Here is a 19,550-nt window from a genome sequence, read left to right as displayed (position 1 = left end):
AAGCAGAAGCGCGAACGGGTACTCCCGTAAGACAACAGATGCTGAGCTGGTTGCTTGTCGAGCTCTCTCCCTGCCTTCGTCGATCCCTCTCCATGGATCCATTTGGGGAAGGAATCGAATTCAACCTTCAAATTGACCTCGGACGAATAACAGACCTGAAGAATCATTAGATCGAGGGAGACTGACGGCCTCTGTTTTGCATAAAAGAACCATTCTGCAATGCCTCTCTACAAGCAGACAACCATCACAGATCATAAACATGTGTTTACGTCAGAAGTCTGGGATGATAGATAGGTAGATGGATGGATGGATGAATGGAAGATATGTTCGAAGGAAGACCTTTGTTGTCGCCAATTACAGCGTGTCAGACTGTCTTCCTCGTCCCGTTTCGTGCAGGGCCACCAGCTATGGCTGTCTGCTTGTGGAGGCATGCGGACGTAGATGGTAGCAGCAGCGGCACATGGGGGGCCATGTTGAAGCTACGATGGAGGGTGGCGTACGGGGGTTTGGAAGACAGCCTTGAGGAGGAGGCAGAAGGAAACGCCTCCCCACATACAGAGACATGGGTTAGTCATTTCAACCTGTGTCCTCCTCGTCTGGATATGAACTCTTGAGGCGATGGCAGTCATGGCCGCCGGGGGGAAATCAGCGTGGTTTTGCGGCGGCGCAAGAGTCAACGACGGTCGGATCCAACAGTCTCATTACTTCAGGATTCGTGAATCACGAAATCAACGACCAGAATCTCCGTTGCTGTTTCTCTAGATCAGCCAAATTGATTCATGGATTCCATTGACTCGGAGAACGAGACTAATTCGTGGAGAAGACAAGAATTTGACACGGGACTCGGGAGACCGTATCAAACTCGAGCTCAATAAATCGCGAGTCCAGCAGCTGTAGCGGATTAAATAAAGAGGCCAATTGCCCTTCGTTCCTCCTCTCTCTATCGCTCATGATTACTCCTGCCAAAACCCCGCCTTTCGCCTGTTCTTCTTTTGCTTTTGAATCCCTCTTTTTCTCTCACTCACATGGCGGAGGCGCGATGGGTTAAAGTGGGGAGGAAGAAGTGCCGGAATGCTTTCCCAGTTCCCGAGAAAGGAGCGATTTTGATCTCGGCCCGGTGGAGAAGTTCGCGGAAATGACGTCCAACTCCTTTTTCTGAGCTGCAATTTTTCTGGAAGCCGCCAGGGCGACTCCCTTTTTGGTCCATCGTCTTGCTTGGTGGTATAAAGGAGTGATCTTGCTCGAATATTTAAGGTGGTGGAAATAGGTCGGAGGTTGATAGGGTTTTGAAGGGTTTAAGGCGTTTCGTACCGTGTGTCTCGTGACAACGATGGCAGAAGAGGGATTTGGAGCGAAGGTTCGTGTGGTGCGGTGCCCCAAATGCGAGAAACTTCTCCCAGAGCTCGCCGACTTCTTGGTGTACCGTTGCGGTGGATGCGGCACTACCCTGCAAGGTGAGCCTCCAAGCTCCGCTTATGTCTGCTCCTCGAGTTCTTCCCTCGGTGATTAATATCGATGGTTATAGATTTTCGCAAGAAAAGAAATTGTTTCTTAGCTGACAAATCTTCTATTTTTGTCTGGTTTGTTCTTGCTAAACATTAGGATAGTCATTTACATAGTATTACAAGCCCTTTTGTCTTTGGAAATCATGCAGCCAAGAAAGCTGTTCCAGGCATGGGGATTTCGCCCGAGAAATCTGATGGGGAAAACATCAAATACCTTGAGGTGTTGGAGCATAATACAGAGAAGAAGGGGATCGCTTCAAACGCAAGCACTGAGACCGATCACGAGGTCGGTAGAGCTGAGAGCAGGATAAGGGAGTCACTACCGCATGGTAAATCCATGACTGAAGGTGAAGATAGTGGTCTGATGAATAAACTCATCACCTCAAAGTTGGACAGTATTCCCATGGAAAATGGAACCGACACCCGAAATGTGACTGCATTTGGTAAACCAGAGATAGAGAGTGGAAGAGACACCAAACTACATGTAGACGAACCTCGTTTACCTCAGCCAACACTAGCCCGGAGAGCCGAAGAGAGGGATCAAGCACCGAGAGATACCACGGTAGATGTTCAGCCTGTTCCTCTTCTTGATGAAGGCCCAACTGATCGTCATCGGAATCCAAGCCATGTTTACTGCAATGGTGAGGGTCGAAGTAGGCAGACCATGGATGATGCTAGCAAAGTAGGCTACCTTGAACAAGACAGAGCAAAGCTTCTGAGAATGCTTGATGAGCTGAGAGATCAAGTACAGCAAACTTGTGAGGCCTCAGACAAGAAGAAGGCAAGTGCTCCTGTGGATAGGATGGCAGGTTCGTCGAGTTGCTATGGCCAACATGACCATGCTACATGGTTTCCTGAGAGCTCATCATCATCATACCTGAATCAATCTCGTTGTTTCCCAATACCGCATGATCATAATACAGCCATGCTAAATTTTTATTCTAATGTGCCAATTCAGAGTGACATAGCTGGTTATGGGGATCCATTTGTTCATAAGAGAGTTCCCTTCCACCTATCCAGTGAGTATCCACAGAGACAAGTGGACAGTTTCCTTTATGGACAGTTTGAACCTGATCCTGTTATGCCTTACTATCATGATGGTTTCTGTCATCAGCCCGCGTGCTCATGTTTGCATTGCTACCAGAGACCATTTTCGCTTCCTGCAAGAGCCCCACCGACAGTCTTGGGTCATCAGAGGACTCCATATCCTGTCAATAATCATGAGTTCTATGCAGTTGATGGTCCCTCAATTTTTGGTACCAGAAGCTCTAATTTAAGGGTTGGTAATGCCCCCTTGCATAGACTAGAGCCAAGATCACACTGTAGAATCAAGTTCAGCAAGAATAATGCACGATCCTGTCGACCCATTGATGGTGCTGCCCCATTTACTATTTGTTCTAGTTGTTTTGAACTGCTGCAACTACCTGAAAAATCCTTGCCGCTGAAAAAGAATAAGTTTAAGCTGCGTTGTGGATCTTGCTTTAAGTTAATGACAATCCAGTATGATGGAAGCAGGATCGTTATATCTGCCCCCACTCCAGACTCGCATATGTCTTCTGTGAATAATAACTCCTCCCTTAATAGCCCAGTCAATGGTGCCCTGTCTACTGATGAAAAACTAGTTCTGCCTTACATTTTCACAATTAATGATCATGAGATGATTGAAAAGGGACACGGTCAACACTTGAGTGAATCAGAAAAAATGCATGGTTTCTCCTTGTCATCTAGTACATCTGGACATGCTGACAGCCCAGAAAGTGTGATTTCGCAGAAGGATGTTCCTACCTCACCTGGGGTCCCTTTAGAAGCTCAGGTGATTTCTCGAGTTTCAAGTTTGCCACTTCGTGAACATTTTGGCTACTCACTGTCTGATGAAGCAGCTGATGGATCTGGAAATGGAAGCGGGAGTAAACGTTCTGATCATGTGAGAAATCTATCATTAAGTGGAAACTTCAGGCAAAATTCAACAAAAGATGTACTAGTGGCTACTGAGAGGGGCTTGTCAGAGGATGAGGATTTACCTGCTGGTTTGTCTCAAGATTCATGGGATATGGCAAGTAAAGATGAAACTCAACCTAGGATCATCAAGGCTGGTGATTCATTCTTTGCTGGCCTTATAAAGAAGAGCTTTCGGCCTTTTAACCAATCAGTAGGTCATGGTAGATTTAAAGTTTCAATTAACAATCACCAAATCCCTGATCGTCTAGTTAAAAAGGCTGAAAAGCAAGCCGGTCCAATCTATCATGGTGATTATTGGTAAGGTTCTTCATAAATGAATTATATTTTGTAAAGTTCATTTACATACATGTTTTAGACACAACAACAGAACAAAGTTTTCATGTTAGTGGTTGGTAAAGTGTAGGTTAATAGCCAACAACTTGGTGAGTATTTCCCAGGAAAATGCACCTCGTTAGTTTCATGTTATTCAGGAACTCCTTTCCCTGCATTGAGCTAGTAGTTCCAATATTTGGGCAATTTTTTTGTACCTAAAAGGAATTGTTTAAGTTTTCTTGACACATTTATGCTCTTTGCACGTTAAGTGATGCCTGCCCTCACACATGCACTGGTAGTGGCTGGCATGCTATAGTTATGTTGCTAGATTGCACTGCAATGATGATATTTTAAGAGTATGTATTCACTCTACTGTGTTCCAGTTGTCTAAATCCAGTTTGATGACTCTTTGTGTTGTAGATCCTAGTGTTGTACAGATTGCTAGATTGCTTGGCAAGCTGTGATTATGCCACAAGCACCCGATCACCATGTCTTCTGCCATCACAAGGCCCAGACATGCTGAGGCCTTAGTGCACAGACATTAGCACTTGGCAATGGGAAAATACCCTACCTAGTAGTGTACAATGATTTAACAGCCGTTCAGTTGTGCAGCTTCAGTTTGATGTACTATTTGTCTGTGCATGTTATAAATCCTGTGTACTGGGTTCTAAAATCTAGATCTTGTTCCTTGATGTTGGCTTTTGCTCACATTGGATTATATATTGTCATCAATGGATGTCATTACTAACGATTTGCTTGTTCATTCAGGTATGACTACCGTGCTGGATTTTGGGGTGTGATGGGGCATCCATGTCTTGGGATAATTCCTGTAAGTGCAAACTTGTTATACATAAATCTATAAGCAATATAATTTAGTAGTAAATCTTGTGATACAGGTCAAGAAAATGTACTAATATTTCCTTTTGCAGCCATTTATTGAAGAATTCAATTATCCTATGCCCAAGAACTGTGCCGGGGGAAATACTGGTGTTCTTGTGAATGGGAGAGAACTTCATCAGAAGGATTTGGATTTGCTCATTGGTCGAGGATTGCCAGTGACCAGAGATTGTTCCTATATAATTGAGATTTCTGGTAAAGTCTGGGATGAGTCATCTGGTGAAGAGATAGATAGTCTTGGCAAACTTGCTCCAACGTGAGCTCCTGCAAACTTCTCTTGATTCTATGAAGTTACATCTTCTGTAAAATTATTGCATAATAGGTTCACTGAAGCACGGGGATGTAGGTTTGTGTGTTTTCATGTGATGATTTGTTCATTTGAAGGTCCTTTCGTGCTCGAACTTATTTCATGATTGTCCAGCAATTTGTTCAGTTTCTCGAAGCATTCTTAGATGGCAGATGCTTTAAGTAAATTAGGATGACTTTGACAAACATCTTTTTGTTTCCTGTTAACTAAAGTATACACTCGTTTGCTGTTAGAAATGCAGAATGATGACAAGCTTTCAATTTATTGTATGCAATGTTATTATATTTCTAAGATACCTAAATGGCCTATCTCGGTGCTTAATCAAGGCTTAAAAACTTGGCAATGATCACCTATCTATTAGGAAAGCCAATAGCAGCTTCCAAATTTTTAAGATGGTGGCTAGGAGGTTAGCTTACCACTTAAACACTATAGAATTATAAGTGGCTCAGAAAAGTATGAGAATGGCCATGGTAGTTACTTTAGCTATCCTTAGATTTTAGCAAACTTATCTGATAGCAGCTTCCAAATTTGTTTGTTACCGAGGCATTTCACTATGTGTTTTATATGTTATTCCTTCCCTGTGCGTATGTACTTGACATTGGCTGTGCTTGCTGCCTGTATTCATAGGGTGGGCCAGTAAAACTAATTCAAGTATCCTCCAGAGGCCCTGTTTAAGCTTGTTATTGATAATGCATACTTTCTGGTAAAATCCTGTGCGGGCAACTTTTGTAGATGAATAAATGAACATATGAACCTTGATAGATATAACTTATATTTGGGTTTCTTGGAATCTTCCAATGGTTTAATTCATTACCTGGCATACTCCAACTGTTTCTTAGTAGCTTTTCTTAAATGTATATGATGTCTCCTGGCTATCATTAATACTCTAACAGTAGGCCTATCTGCTTTGAAATTCCATGAAAGTCTTGCTGCTCCATCTTGCATCAGATTGTGTGTAACTTTTTGCTAATTTCTGATGATTTCAACAGAATTGAGAAGGTGAAGCATGGTTTTGGCATGCGTGTCCCCAAAGTGTTTGCTTAAGTGATGAGCTTAATGGTTGATGTTGATGGCACCAAAGTATCTGAAGGAGATTTCAATTCCATGGATGCAAAGGACATCATGTTTGAGAGGAACGCATATAGCTGGTGTGCTTCAGTTGTTGCCTGCACTCTCTTGTATCTTTAAAGGTTCTTTTTTACCCCTTTTTGTCATTTTTTATTTTTTCTGTCTTAGAAGGCTTCAGCTGTGATACATTGAGATCAAAGTAGTTTGCTTGTAGAAGTATCATCTTACAAATATACTGTTGATCATTTCTATTGCCTGTTTTCAATTTGTCGAGTCGCACCCAGGTTACGCCTAATGAGATCGAAGCTATCTAATTCAGAACAAATCTTTTTTACAAGTGATGCCATTTGAGCTGTGCAATTATGCAGGATGCAACTTGATCTGTTGTTTTTAGAAGTCTTTTTTCTGACTACTTTAGAATCCTACAATGCCTCTCGGATGTGACTTGTTGGGTCCTTTCTTAGGAATACACGTAGGATCTGATATGCAGCCCAAGGCCAGTGCTTACTGGTTGTAATATTGAATCAGCTCATGGATGTAAGAGCAACCTGATGATCTGGGTGGAATATTGTCCCTGTAAAATAGATTCATCGGCTATCGAGTTGGCTGCACTGAGGGATCTAAATTATCTCACTCATGTTGGTGCTATCAATGTAAGATTGTAACTCTCCTTAGATCTTGTGTGGGAATTTGAGTTTGACTAAGTCTCTAATAACATACAAGAAGTCTGTATGAGATCTGCATGCCAAATGGAACCTGAAAGATTTGATCTAGTTTAGTCAAAATGCTAATCTAATCATGAAGCACAAATAAACCATATTGAAAAATACAGAACTCTGTTTTTTAGATAATTTTACATGAAAGTTGCTTACATTTTCACAATTTCGTAGTGCAGTCACTCTCAGTTTGAAGTTTTAATTTCAATACTGGAAATGCAAAGTTCTTCCTGAGGTTGACAAGCACCTCACAAGGAAGTGTCTTGTTTTTTTGGCATCTTGAACTTTCAAATCGGTACTTGATCGATCTTTTTGGCGTTCAGTATGGCTGAAGGATAGGTCCAAGAGACCACTACTCCTTTAGACTAAGCATTAGATGTTCCCTTTCAACTGGTATGCACTGCTGTGGCACTTGGGTTTTAACTTCGTGTGGCATTACAATCAAGAAAACACTCTTGCATCATTGTTTCAGAACTGTGTCTTCTTTCTCAGCTGCTTTAGTTCCATTTGATTTATGCTGTCAGCTAGCAGGCCTCTGTTTCTGATTCAGATATGGAGTCTTGTGTATATGTTTTCATGCTCAGTAGGATGTAGCTTGATGCATTAATTTTAGCCAACTTTTCATGTTGGATCATAAACTCATGCTTATATAGGGGCTGTGTAGTGATTAAATCTGCTGCATCTGCTGTAATTTTGTGCCTTGGATACTAATTCTGATGCCAAGTTGGTGATTAGTTCTTGCTCTTGTGAAGGACTGAAGTGTTCATTGGTTTCAGCATTCAGACATTTCCTTCAGTAGAATATATGAAAACCATGTGCCACATGACTCCACCTATCTTTGCCTGTTGCAGTTTGATAGATGCCACACTGGAAAATTGTTGATGTTGACACACAACTGTTGTGTATAAGCATCACCATCACCATGAATAGATTAGTGTCCCATCTTTTCTTAGTGACATTTCTTGGAGCAGTTCATACACAGTATCATTTCTGGATCTGCTAATATGAGGTGAAACTTTTGCCAGCCAAGTCGTGCCACAGAGATTAGATGCTGGTCACCATTTCATCAAGGAAATCGGTACGAGTATACAGTTCCCCTCAGTGATTTGATGAATGAATAGGATCGACACACTCGTTGATGTTATGAGATTTTACTTGGTGCAAGTTTTACCAACGATTATCCTGGTTCTTGTCGGGCCATTTTTTCTGTCACTGTGACACTGCCACAAGAAATACACATTCTTGTTGAGTGTCACAGATCGGTGATGTGAGGCAGCTCACTGTCTGTCGCTTGTGGAAGAGGAGGATTTCTCGTCCGAGTTCTTCCCTGCTTTGTGTTCCTGAGCTTCTGTTCCTTTGGAGAAAGAGAAAAGAAGGCCATTTTGATCAACGGTGGCCAATCGAGTCAAGCTTTTTCCTGTCGGCGTGAGAGCAAATTAAGGCGCTAATCCGGTGGAGTTGCTAATTATATATATATAATAGTTTATTGGATATTTTTCTTGGCACTACATTGGGTGATCGTGATGTCAATTACAATCACGTGGATCGTCGTCTTCCCCACAGAATACGGCATGCAGCGTTGCATCCACATGACTTGCCGCTGAATCCCTCGACATTCCCTGACCTACTTAATTCAATAATTATACATTTTTGTTCGGAAATAATTCGATAATTACAAATTACCAGTCTCTGGTGAAGAAGAACATGAATCTCCAGATCAACAGACATTGGTTGGTAATCGGAAAGGTGTGTGGTTTAGTCATTGATTAGGCGCTGTAAGCAACGACGGTGGCGTCCAAGTCTTGTGTTCCGCCACGATGACGACTCCTCAAGAAGAAACCTTTTTCCTCGTCTCTCTTTGCCAAAAGCAGACAGCAGAGGAACAGGAACAACATGGAGTGACCAAGCTTCCTTCTTTGGGATCCTATACGTGATCATTGGCAGCAAAATGACAGCGGTGACAATCGTCGGTGTTCTATGAACTGCAATGCGCCGCCTCAAGAACGCTTGTCACTCGTCGGTCTTGCATGAAAGCAGAGAAGCATACTTCCAAGGAAGTCGTGTTCTTCTAATCTACTCGGTATGTATTGTCGCAAAAGTTGTCCTTTTACTCTGTTCCTGGTAAAAAAGTCGTTCCTTTCACCAGTTGCGAAATCATTCCTACCAGCAGTAACAAGACAAAACAGGGATATGCTTTACCTTGCCCTAGCTGCTTTCCATTCTTCTTCCTTTTCTTCTTCCCCTCTTCTTTACTCTGACCTGTGGGTTGCGTTTTACCTGTGGTTCACACCGCCACCTCCCGCCCTCTTCTTTGTCTCATTACGTCCGCTGCGTCGGTTCCTTTCTCTTTATCTGTCTCTCTTGTCGTTTCTCTGCTCTTCTTTGGTTGCCGGAAGAGGTAGATGTTGTAAGGGGAATGGGGATGGATTGGGAACCGTGGCCGCCGTTGCAGCGCAAGAGCAACCACGTTTTCGTCAAGCTTCTCGTCCTCGTGCTTCTCCTCGGCCTCTCCTTCCGCCTCCTCTTCTCCCGCTCCGCCGTGTTCCTCCCCGTGTCGGAGTCACCCGCCGCCGTGGCCGAGACCGCATCCTCCACGGCGGTGGTTGTCGGCGTCGTCGGGGATGCAGAGCCGCGCGAAGGTGCGGGGTCTTTTGCTCGAAAGATTTAGTCTTTGGGGGTTGGGGTTGGACGAATTGCTTGACCCGCGGCTACGGAATTGAACAAGGAACCTAAAGAAGAGGTTTCTTTTTGGTGTCATCTATCGTGTTTTCTCTTGATAGAACGGCCAAAGAATCGATCGTGGAGGCTTTCGATGTTGGATATCTTGAAAGAAAACAAATCTGCATTTTTTGCAGTGGAAAGATCTGATCTTTAGAAAACAAGAAGCCGTGTTTTCTTCTAAATTTTGTCGCGGAGAAAACGATTTTCCAATTGTTGTGATTTAGCTTATAGAACCAAGATTTAGATCGGTTTTATTGATAAAGACATGTCTTTTCTTTTCTTTTTCATAAGCCAAGATTTAGAGTGTTTGGTTTTCTTGAGAAAGACTTGAGTTTTGTTGGTGGGGTTGAGATCTCGAGAATTAGGTTAATCGCTTGCAACTTGTCAATTAGTTTAGGAGAATCAAGGAAAGAGATCTTTGAGAAATCACTGTTGTCAAGGCCATATATTTGTTAGCCATAGGATCTTCATCTTATGAAATAGAGGTTAATTTATGTGATGATGTTTGACAGATATCGTTGTTTAGGGCTTCTGGTATAGTTCTTGTGGTTTATCTCTTGGTGGTTAGATCTGGGGATCCCATCAGGATGAGCTGCGATATCATCATCATATATCAGTGAAGTGCATACAAAAAAAGTCAAATATGTAAAATACTGAATCAAATTAAGAAAGGTCTATATCAGAAACCTTATTCTCTGTCCTGGAGAAACCAATTGTTGATTGGTTGATAAGAGAGTCATGCTTTGAATTTTTTGGAGTGGTAAAATTTAGAAAAAAATACTTGCCATTTATTTATGAATCTTAGATTTCATGTCACTGATATTATCTATCTCATCTTGTTCCATATATTTTCCTGTTACAGGCTCACCATTAACAGACTCAGCTGCTCCAGTTACAGAAGAGGTCTTCGATGATGGAAAGGCTTCTCAACAAGGTAGTGAGACTTGGAGATTTTAACTTTAGATTCTAAGGAAATTAAAGGAATAAGAGAAATAATCGTTATTTTGGTAAGTTTAGACAACTTATTGCTGTGCCATATCAAGCAGCTGAGCTTGGTCTTCTACTTCATAGTTCATAGTTCATAGTATTCGTGCTTGTTGGATTTCAGATAAGAAATTATAATTTTTTGGTTTCGAGCCTTTGTGGTTAAATGAGTTTTTATGTGATATACATATAAAATATTATAAAATTATGGAGGCATATGAATTTGGAAGCACTAGAAATTAATTGGAGCTGAAGTAAAATTAGATATCATTCTCAATGTGATTTGCCAAAGGACAGAATGAGGCAAAACGGGAAGATTGATGTTTCTAAAGACAGTCGGTGTTGTCTGCTTCTTTTTAAACTCTCTATTTGCGATGCAGTAGATGGTCTTTGCTAGTAATGACATATTTACTGGTTTCAAGGGTTCGGGATTTTGAAATACTTGTCTACTTTCCACAGTATCCTGATTTTTAATGTAATGTGGTTCAAGTATTTTTCATGCTGACTCTCATAGAGTTCCTTCTTTTTTTTTTCCCCTTGCCATTTTCTTTGTTATATAAATTTACTATGCTATCATTTGACTGGGACAGGCACCATAAGCAATGCAGATAAATGTGATCTTTTTACTGGGGAATGGATCCCGAATCCTTCGGGACCGGCATACACCAATGCAAGCTGCAGATTTATAGAATATCCTCAGAACTGTTTGAAGAATGGGCGTCCTGATACAGGATACCTCTTCTGGAGATGGAAACCACATGGTTGTGATGTTCCTCCATTCAATGCCGAGAAATTTCTGAATGCTATGCGGAACAAGAGTTGGGGACTGATTGGTGATTCAATTCTTCGCAACCATGCACAGTCATTGATCTGTCTTCTTTCTAAGGTGAATTTTAATTATGCTATCTAGTCTAACATGTACGATCTCTCAAGCCGATAACTGATCAGACTAATTCATACCAGGCTGAAGAAGCTGTCGAGGTCTACCATGCTGATCAATACAAATCAAGAAGATGGCTCTTCCCCTCTCACAACTTCACTCTCTCACTTATCTGGACCCCTTTCCTGATTAAAGCAGAGATCTTTGAAAATGATGATGGTGAGTCAAAATCTGAAAATAGGCTCCACATCGACACCCTCGATAAAAAGTGGACAAGTCAGTATAACAACTTCGACTATGTGGTAATATCTGGTGGTCAGTGGTTTTTGAAAACCGCAATCTACATGGAGAATAACAAAGTCATCGGCTGCCACTATTGCCCTAAGCTGAACATGTCAGAAGTCAGTTTGGAGTATGCGTATAGTAAAATCCTTAATTCTGTATATAATTTCGTCACTACTTCTGGGCACAAACCCGTTGTCATTTATAGGACATGGACACCAGACCACTTTGAATATGGGGAGTGGTTTAGCGGCGGGGTCTGTAACAGGACCGTGCCATATAAGATAGGGGAGTTCAACGGCAGTAATGTCGACCATGTGATGAGAAAAATCGAGGTGGAGGAGTTCAGAAGGGCGGTGGTGGTCGAAGGTTCAGAGACGGGGGTGCGCCTGAAACTCCTGGACACTTACGAACTCTCCTGGCTACGGCCTGATGCTCATTCGGGTCCCTACAGGAAATTCCATCCATTCGACAAGGATAAGAACGCTAAGGTTCAGAATGACTGCCTGCACTGGTGCTTGCCTGGCGCAATTGATACTTGGAATGATCTAATTATGGAGCTCATACTGGGTGAGTGAAGCTTTGTTTCTTTGCATCCTCCATACGCGTCGAGATAGAATCATTCGAAAACCAACACCAGGATTCTAAGATCGAGTTCTGCAGCAGATGATTGGTATGTAGTTCTCGTCCGTACGAGTGCAATTGGATTTAGCTTGTAAATTTTGGGACTTGAGAATCCTCAGTTGGGTTGCTACAGATGTCTGGCATTCTTTTGATGGTGGAAGAGACGCTTATTCTTGTACTATGGAATGTGGCATTGTAGTCCAAAGTTTCTTTGCTGTGCAATCTCTCAGTATTCTCTCGTCTTTTGCATTCAAATGATCACAGCAAGTTTACGAGACGGTTTTATATTTCTATGGATGGACAAGTCGATCTGACTGCCACAAAATCATCTTAAGTTAGCTACCTAATTATATAGAGAATGTAGAATTGAATTAATGATTCTGATTCAATAAAATTGTTTAAATATGTTAATTACATCATTCGATCATGATAAATGATTTCATGATTTAGTAATATATATTATCCGAAAAGGACTCCAGTAGGAAATAACTTATGCGTGAATGACATATATTCATAGAACCATCATATTGCAAACCCTAAAATCTGATTGAGAGTTGTTCCACCAACAAGAAAAGATGCACCTCGAAGCTTGTCATCACAGAGCTGTCCATAATCCTACCATTCTTCTGCAGCCCCGTTGACTGCAAATTCTTGCACATCAACGAGTCTCTCTTTTTTATCAGCAAGCAGCAATAGATTAAACGGGAACCCTTTGCTGTTCTAGTCAGTAAGTGAAGATTTATGCGACAAATTCTCATGGAAATATTTCTCTCTTATTCAGAATCAGTGAAAAGGGTACAAGAAGGCAGATGACATTTCTCTCTTATTCATCAAAAGGTACAAGAAGGCAGATGACGGACCATCATCCACAGACTGGAGAACTCATAAACAAAAAACACCATAGAAACCAAACTGGAAACAGACTTGTGAGTCCAAGCAATCCTCTCAGATTGCAGCATGCGCAACTATATTACAGCATATGGCACAGTCCTATTTCTTGGACCTCCTCTGGCTCCATGTTTTCCGAGTTGCTTCACCTGCAGCTTGTGATTCTTATAGCAAAAGTCACCTGATAGAAAGAAGTGCAGATGATAAGAAACAAATATGGTTATCCATAACCAACTGCAAGAATAGCAAACAGGAAGTATTTTTCCTCGCTCTAAGATCATATATCGCTTGTGGTCAGATTTGGTATATGCAACACAAGATTGGCCTCTGGTACTTACAGATTGAATCTACACTCGAACAGCATATGTTTTACCCATCCATAAAAAGATGCTGAATATATACATGCCTGCACATGAGTGCAAGGAACCAAGACTGGTACCCTGAATAATGTACCCAAATGATGGCAGATGCCAATCATGTCAAATCTATACAAGATAAATTGGACAGATTGTATAAACAATGGATTTATTAAAATTCCATATATTTTCTCCCTAAGAAGTAGCATATATTTGTTAAAACACTGTCATTTACAACTATCATAGGCACAGAGGAACTGATTTGGGTTCAAAAGTAAATGTGTTCTAAAATTTGAGCTCAGGAGACTGAATTGATGTAATGGTTTTAATGGTCTTTTCATATACTCCTTGTTTCTTGATTGTAACATTGCTTCAGTGCACCTCATAAAAAGGCCTTTCTTATGAATCTTCTCACATGCAAAAATTGGAAAATAAAGATAGCAATCATCAAAGAAAAGCCTTTAGCTTATGTTTTCCTGTTTCTTGATCATGAGGTGCTTATGTGTGAGTGGATTATATAAGAATTTCCTCATTTATATACAAGGGAGCATGGGATATGTGTGAGTGCTTATCGATGGTCTATGTATGATTCTAAGCTTGTGTCTGGAAGCAAGAGGATTCTACATAAAATGCTCAAAGAGACAGCAGAGTGGAGATTGATCAAATACTAGGAATAATTGTATTTGAATTCTTTCTTTCCTTACTCTCGGATTTACTTGTATGTTAGCTCTATTATTATAAATTGGTTGTAAGCTTGTAGGTGTTTGTGCCTGTGCTTAATCAACAATGCAAACACTATTCTGACCATACTAATATATACTTTATTTGATTGTTTTTCAAGACTGAGACATCATGAATATTAGATTGAAGTGCTCTGAGAATTTAAGCTTTATTTGATTAATTCAACTTTAAATGTAGCCTATTGTGAATGATATTTTGGTTCTTATGTACTTAATGCAACAGCATACTCTTGCAGAGCACAACAAAAAAGAAAAGAACAAAAAAAAAAAACGATGCCATCCTCCTCTGATCACATAATGAGGAGGACATATCATTCACTACACATTTTCCTCCTCAATGTCAACCTCCTACTGTTCTTTCTCTGGTAAAGAATCTCTTGCATCCAACCCAAGAAAAAAGATTGGCAACCATGTGAACAGCCATCTTATAGACAAGAACATTAACATTCATCATCAATTGAACCAAAACGACCAGCTAGATCAGTTTGATGATTTCATTTACCATGTTCTTTATCGACGAATGATGCTTCCTGAAGCAAAATACTCGTGAATGGTTACCCTAGTCTCATTCATTTCTAGCTATGAAGAAGTTACGTGCAAATGATACGAATCAAGAAACAAATATCGATGCTCAACCCAAAGGAAGGGAAAAAGAAAAGAAGCTTCATTTGGTCCATCCATTCAAGATCGCATCTTTCTTGGATCCAGCCCTAAATCCTTTTCCATCTTTAATTTGTCTCTAACATTTTCTTTCCTCTAATTCACCCAAGAACACATCTTTTTCGTGTAGAAGTCAATTAATTCCAAAAACACCAGCAACAACAACAATAGAAACCCTAGGAAAACAAGAAGACTCACCTCTCGGTGCTGGTCGCCTCTCGCGACGGCCGGTCGTCAGCGTGTTCGGGCGCCCGCGAAGGGAGAGGGTTGGAGCCCTTGATCAGCCACCCGATGGCGAAGAAGGAGACGCCGGCGAGGATGGCGGTGCCCCAGGCGTGGGAGTACCACCGACTGTACTGCCGGATGGCGAAGCGCCACTGGTCCCTCAGCGTCGCGACGTCGGGGTTCACTGGGTCCGGCGGGTTCGGGTAGCGCGCCCCCTTCCACCCCGCAGCCTCCTCGCCGCCGCGAACCGGCACAGACGGGGGCGAAGGCTCCACCACCGACTTGGGCTTGGGCAGCTCCACCATCGCTCACACTTGCCCTTCGTGGCCGTTCTTAGAACGCTGCCCGATTAAGAGGGTGGTAAGTGGGTTTACGGAGCGGTAACTTTAGTCGTGAGAAGTGCCCCCGCACGGTACGCACGGTTCTCCTCGCGGTGGTGGCGGTGAGTGACGGTAACGTTACCGGGAAAATTGCAAAAGGTTAAAGCGCTGCAGCAGTAATTTCAAGAAACATTTCTTCGAGTGAATTCTGGCAGGTAAATGTAATCTTTTGGAACTTTTTTGTCTCCAATAATTGTGCAATGGCTTAACATTGTTTCCTATAAGCCAAACAAATTGCAACATCAATCGCCAATTACATTAACCTTTGGTGCAGGTGGATTCCTACTGAGGTTAACAGAACAATGTTCTATGTTGATAGACCTGAAGTATTCTTTTATCTTGATCGAACAACAAGGTTATCTTAACAGTCGTTTGCAGTGATGGATTCTATTTTATGAGCACATCAGAAGAATTTCGAAGTATCAATGGAGAAAATTGGATCAAACTCCACATGAGGGGGCTTGAAAGCTGCATCAGCAGTTCCCCCTCCATAGCTGCTCGTCTGGCATGGAGACACTGCGAAGTAGTTCGATTCTGAGGTAGGTGGCGACATGAATGGGGAAGAGAAGCTGCTTGAATGGTCATTCTCCATGGGGTTTGTGTACGAGAAGATCTGGTTCTTAGGCTCAAAGCTACTGAGTGGTGTGGAAGGAAAAGAGAAGGAAGAAACTAGGTTGTGATCTTGCATCTCCATGAAACTTGTTTTAGGACACAGAGGCAACTGCTGGTCTTGGAGATGATGCCGTGCTTCAAGTATCGTTGGAGCTTCATTATGGAGACGCGCTTGCAGGTTGTCCAGGCAAGTGTGTTCCCCTCGGTAATTAACGTGGAAGACGCAGGGGTCTCGATCGGATCTCTGCACTTGCTTCGATGCAAGACATCCGACGCTGTTGCTGCGAGTGCATCTGTAGTAGCCTCTGCAGAAGCCAGAAGTGGTGCAATGATCTCGCATGAGAACCATGAGACATGCGAGTGCCTAAACAGAGCAACAGAGTAAGAAGAAGGAGAGCTTTCTTAGTGTGCGTGTGTGCGCTCACCTTCGATGCCTGGTTCCAAGGATCTCCTTCTGGCCGTATTTCCTCCAGCTATAGCCGTCTTCTGGTACTCCGCCCGCTTGGCTGCCGGAGACCTGAACTTGGATCGTCCATTTGGGTAGAGTTTTCCTGCGATCCAAAGATTACAACCGTAAGGAAGCCTTGTCTCACAAAGATTCTGCTGAAGGAAAATCTCTATATAATGTGCACCTCTTCTTGCACATCTCCCTGCGTTCTTGTTCTTTGAGGACCGTCTCCGAGTTCTCGCTCCACAGGCCTTCGCTGCTCCATCGAGGCAAGTCTACTGCTGCGTTACCGTGCCATGCCGGCTGCTGCGGCCCTTCGGAGTCCATCAGTCTAGCCATGGAAACGGCTTCCTTCAAAGCAGAACTTATCTGTTGCACCAATGATCTGCAATGATCGGCAGCGGAAGCATCTCCCAGATTAGCTTCCAGCTGCCTCGTTTGCTCCTCAGCCTGAGCCAGCAACCTCAGCAGCAAACTGAGATCCCACGCGCTACACATGGATTCAAGTAGACAGAGAAGAATGAATTGGATATCAGAAGCTACAACACAAAGCAGCTAAAAGAAACACACGTCCTCTGCAACTTTTTGCTGCTTTCATGTTTAGAGAAAGATGCGAGGAGAAACAAGCACATGGGACGTAGATTTAAATCGGAAGACGGGGGAGGATGGACTCTGAGTTCGTACTATGACGGAACGGCAAAAGTTGGACCGAGTACGCCGAGTTCTCCGGCTGTCATTTCTTGCTTCTGCCCGGTGTTTTGGTTGGTCGATGACTGGTCTTCGGTCAGAGGGGCGAAGCACGGGAGAATGCTCTTCGCTGACCTATTCAAAGCATGATTTTCTCGTTGTAGAAAGAAGAAATCGTCGAGACTCGAGACCGAGGAGTTCAACGGGAAGAAAGCCCGAAGTGATCGAGAATCCTGCGACCGGCTTCTTCTTCGCTCGCGTCGGGGAGAGGTCGGTGATGGTGGTGATGGGTTTTCTGGTTTGTGCTTAGGATCCCGTGTTTGGGCGGAGCCTTCGACCAACAAACACTTGGGGTTTCGAGCCGACCACGATGGGACTCATATCGGGGCCCAATGGGAACTCACACTCTATTCATGTACGACGGTTTGGCTGAGACAGCAAAAATATAAATTAGATCATACATGGCAGATGCAAGACGACGTGCGCGTGTCCCTCCTCGAGCAGTCTGATGCATCGCAAGCCAAGAGGGCAATGGTGAGCTTGTCGTCACGAGGGCGGCGAGCTTGTCATTCGAAACCATCATGGAGCCGATAATGTCTGTCTTCCATCCTGCGTTTTATCTCGATAAGCATGGCAGTGCACTGAACCCGATGAGATTCCTATGTTTGAGGAGCCTACCTGTGACATTTCACTGATGAAACTCGTCGACTGAAGGCTCATACATTCTTGTGCCGGCGTTGCTCACAACACCATGAACTGCTTAAGCTAATCAAGGTTTAACAAAAGGTGCTATGGATCTCCTTTAACAGTAAACCATCCGAGGTAGGGGTTAGATCATTAGAAGAATGAAGTCGCAGAACACTGTCCGAGGATAGCCCAAGGATTAGATAGTTTGTCCTCACAGCTTTCCGGTGATGTAGATAGCTGATAAGGGTAATAATGATGACATGATGCGCCACGATGTCAGCCACGCTTGGATGATACTCTGCCTCAAAGAGAGCAATAATGCCGACGCAATGTGCGCTGACGTCACCCGCACTCAGACAACGACTTCATTGTTGCTTGACCCAATATGCTTGGCCGAGGCAAAGGAGAACGACGACCAAAACTCGCTCATGCCCTGCGGCAGTTCGGTTCTCCACGCAACGCCAATGGCGATGTCAAACGCCATCAGAGGTACGATCCTGCTCCTACGAGCGGGCACATCAAGTAACATTAAACTTACCTATAAGTACCCTCGAGTGCAAAACAAGTAGAGGATGAGCACTTCTTCACCTGAAACCCCTTCCACATCCACTAACTTGATCGTCGGAGGGGTCGGGTCGAGCCCTCGACTCGACCTGTGTGCAGGTACCAAGACAGGATCGCTTCTTCCCGGCGTTGTGGTAAAGCTTTCCTCCCGACGCAACGTCCTGACTAGACCACCGTAATCGACTATCAGGATGATCTTGAGGGATGCCGTACAAGATCTCCGTCGTTCGGACTCCCAACCAAGCCACGTCGACCCCGAGGCTACGGCATAAAGTTGCTTTCACTAACAATAGCCATGCCCTACGCCGATCCTTTGGCGCATGTATCCGTTTCTACGCCATTGGCAGGTCTTCCGAGTTTGTTCATCTTTTGGTTGATGGATTCCAGATGAATGGGCAATGCGTTCATGGTAGCATAAATATACCACGGAAATGGGAAAGAAGGAAGCCAGTTGCTCTGCTTTCATATGTTTGGCAACCGCAGAGAGAGAAGCGAAAGAAAGCGAAGTAGGTTGATGCGATGGGAGATCAGAGAACTGATCTTTACTTCGTCTTCATGAGTTTTGATCCCAACGACGAGCGCCTGCGTGCGGATCGGTGGGTGTAAGATCATCGTCTTCTTCTTCTTCTTGTTCTGATATGTCCCTAATTAGTTTTCATGCGCGTTGCTGATTCCTTCTCCTCGTGATGGGAATCGTAGATCAAAGGAAGGAATGGAGGCGGCTTGATGCCTACCTGTGCAAGAAGCACGGCCGGTTGCTGGCAAAGCTTCTCCAGCCAAACACCTACAAGAAGAAATCTTCCCTCGCCATCGTCGATGGCTGCACAGTGGAGATCTCCAAAGAGCAGGTCAACTTCCTCGGTTCGTAGTAGTACTTCTCGGTCATGTTTCATGTCGCAGCTAACGAAATCCCCGTCTTCGTCGTCTTCTTCTTCTTGTTGTTTGTCATCGATTCCTCAGGCAGCCATTCTTGGATCTGCCAAGGAAGTGAGGGTGGTCGAGAAGAACCAAGAGCTGGCTTGATCCCCTGAGATGTCTTCAAGCTTAG

General features: G+C 43.3%; 5 protein-coding genes across 7 annotated transcripts; 3 read left to right on the top strand and 2 right to left on the bottom strand.

The window, feature by feature from the left end:
• Positions 1–144: 144 nt before the first annotated feature.
• LOC103968903 (uncharacterized) lies at positions 145–6,798 on the top strand. Of its 2 annotated transcripts, XR_670516.3 has the most exons (6): positions 145–1,454; positions 1,655–3,761; positions 4,545–4,605; positions 4,706–4,929; positions 5,970–6,170; positions 6,513–6,798. XR_670516.3 is itself a non-coding variant. In XM_009382253.3 (5 exons), the coding sequence occupies exons 1-5, from the start codon at positions 1,331–1,333 to the stop codon at positions 6,022–6,024; spliced, it is 2,571 nt and encodes an 856-aa protein (XP_009380528.2). In that variant the 5' UTR covers positions 145–1,330; the 3' UTR covers positions 6,025–6,373. The 2 variants fall into 2 exon arrangements, 1 of the variants encoding a protein (XP_009380528.2); XM_009382253.3 differs by lacking the exon at positions 6,513–6,798 and having other exon boundaries at positions 5,970–6,373.
• A 2,141-nt stretch (positions 6,799–8,939) lies between these two features.
• Positions 8,940–12,477, top strand: LOC135596050 (protein trichome birefringence-like 26). 2 transcript variants are annotated; one of them, XM_065087731.1, is made up of 4 exons: positions 8,940–9,096; positions 10,348–10,419; positions 11,060–11,355; positions 11,433–12,477. In XM_065087731.1, the coding sequence occupies exons 1-4, from the start codon at positions 8,955–8,957 to the stop codon at positions 12,207–12,209; spliced, it is 1,287 nt and encodes a 428-aa protein (XP_064943803.1). In that variant the 5' UTR covers positions 8,940–8,954; the 3' UTR covers positions 12,210–12,477. The 2 variants fall into 2 exon arrangements, with proteins under 2 accessions (XP_064943803.1, XP_064943802.1); XM_065087730.1 differs by having other exon boundaries at positions 9,029–9,403.
• A 529-nt stretch (positions 12,478–13,006) lies between these two features.
• LOC135596051 (uncharacterized) lies at positions 13,007–15,477 on the bottom strand. The gene is made up of 2 exons (XM_065087732.1): positions 15,098–15,477; positions 13,007–13,324 (listed from the first exon to the last, which is right to left on the bottom strand). The coding sequence occupies exons 1-2, from the start codon at positions 15,427–15,429 to the stop codon at positions 13,321–13,323; spliced, it is 336 nt and encodes a 111-aa protein (XP_064943804.1). The 5' UTR covers positions 15,430–15,477; the 3' UTR covers positions 13,007–13,320.
• Positions 15,478–15,907: 430 nt separating this feature from the next.
• On the bottom strand, positions 15,908–17,062 carry LOC103969849 (transcription factor WRKY19-like). Its single transcript, XM_009383490.3, has 3 exons — positions 16,749–17,062; positions 16,542–16,667; positions 15,908–16,421 (listed from the first exon to the last, which is right to left on the bottom strand). Exons 1-3 carry the CDS (start codon positions 17,060–17,062, stop codon positions 15,908–15,910), a joined length of 954 nt encoding a protein of 317 aa, XP_009381765.2.
• Positions 17,063–19,021: 1,959 nt separating this feature from the next.
• Positions 19,022–19,525, top strand: LOC135596049 (uncharacterized). The gene is made up of 3 exons (XM_065087729.1): positions 19,022–19,104; positions 19,209–19,350; positions 19,463–19,525. Exons 1-3 carry the CDS (start codon positions 19,022–19,024, stop codon positions 19,523–19,525), a joined length of 288 nt encoding a protein of 95 aa, XP_064943801.1.
• The last annotated feature ends 25 nt before the right edge of the window (positions 19,526–19,550 follow it).

This window comes from Musa acuminata, chromosome BXJ1-10 (assembly GCF_036884655.1).
Source record: "Musa acuminata AAA Group cultivar baxijiao chromosome BXJ1-10, Cavendish_Baxijiao_AAA, whole genome shotgun sequence".
Classification (NCBI taxonomy): domain Eukaryota; kingdom Viridiplantae; phylum Streptophyta; class Magnoliopsida; order Zingiberales; family Musaceae; genus Musa; species Musa acuminata.
The sequence above is the reverse complement of the archived record's forward strand: the minus strand, read 5'-3'. Positions and strand labels throughout refer to the sequence as shown.

Coding starts and splice junctions, on each gene's coding strand:
- LOC135596051 (XM_065087732.1), bottom strand. CDS start 15,429: ATGGTGGAGCTGCCCAAGCCCAAGTCGGTGGTGGAGCCTTCGCCCCCG.
- LOC135596050 (XM_065087730.1), top strand. CDS start 9,181: ATGGGGATGGATTGGGAACCGTGGCCGCCGTTGCAGCGCAAGAGCAAC. Junction 9,404..10,347: donor GGATGCAGAGCCGCGCGAAG/GTGCGGGGTCTT, acceptor TTCCTGTTACAG/GCTCACCATTAACAGACTCA. Junction 10,420..11,059: donor TGGAAAGGCTTCTCAACAAG/GTAGTGAGACTT, acceptor TGACTGGGACAG/GCACCATAAGCAATGCAGAT.
- LOC135596049 (XM_065087729.1), top strand. CDS start 19,022: ATGGGAGATCAGAGAACTGATCTTTACTTCGTCTTCATGAGTTTTGAT. Junction 19,105..19,208: donor CTGCGTGCGGATCGGTGGGT/GTAAGATCATCG, acceptor CGTAGATCAAAG/GAAGGAATGGAGGCGGCTTG. Junction 19,351..19,462: donor TGGAGATCTCCAAAGAGCAG/GTCAACTTCCTC, acceptor TCGATTCCTCAG/GCAGCCATTCTTGGATCTGC.
- LOC103969849 (XM_009383490.3), bottom strand. CDS start 17,062: ATGTGTAGCGCGTGGGATCTCAGTTTGCTGCTGAGGTTGCTGGCTCAG. Junction 16,668..16,748: donor AGGGAGATGTGCAAGAAGAG/GTGCACATTATA, acceptor TTTGGATCGCAG/GAAAACTCTACCCAAATGGA. Junction 16,422..16,541: donor CTTGGAACCAGGCATCGAAG/GTGAGCGCACAC, acceptor TGGCTTCTGCAG/AGGCTACTACAGATGCACTC.
- LOC103968903 (XM_009382253.3), top strand. CDS start 1,331: ATGGCAGAAGAGGGATTTGGAGCGAAGGTTCGTGTGGTGCGGTGCCCC. Junction 3,762..4,544: donor ATCTATCATGGTGATTATTG/GTAAGGTTCTTC, acceptor TTGTTCATTCAG/GTATGACTACCGTGCTGGAT. Junction 4,606..4,705: donor CATGTCTTGGGATAATTCCT/GTAAGTGCAAAC, acceptor TTCCTTTTGCAG/CCATTTATTGAAGAATTCAA.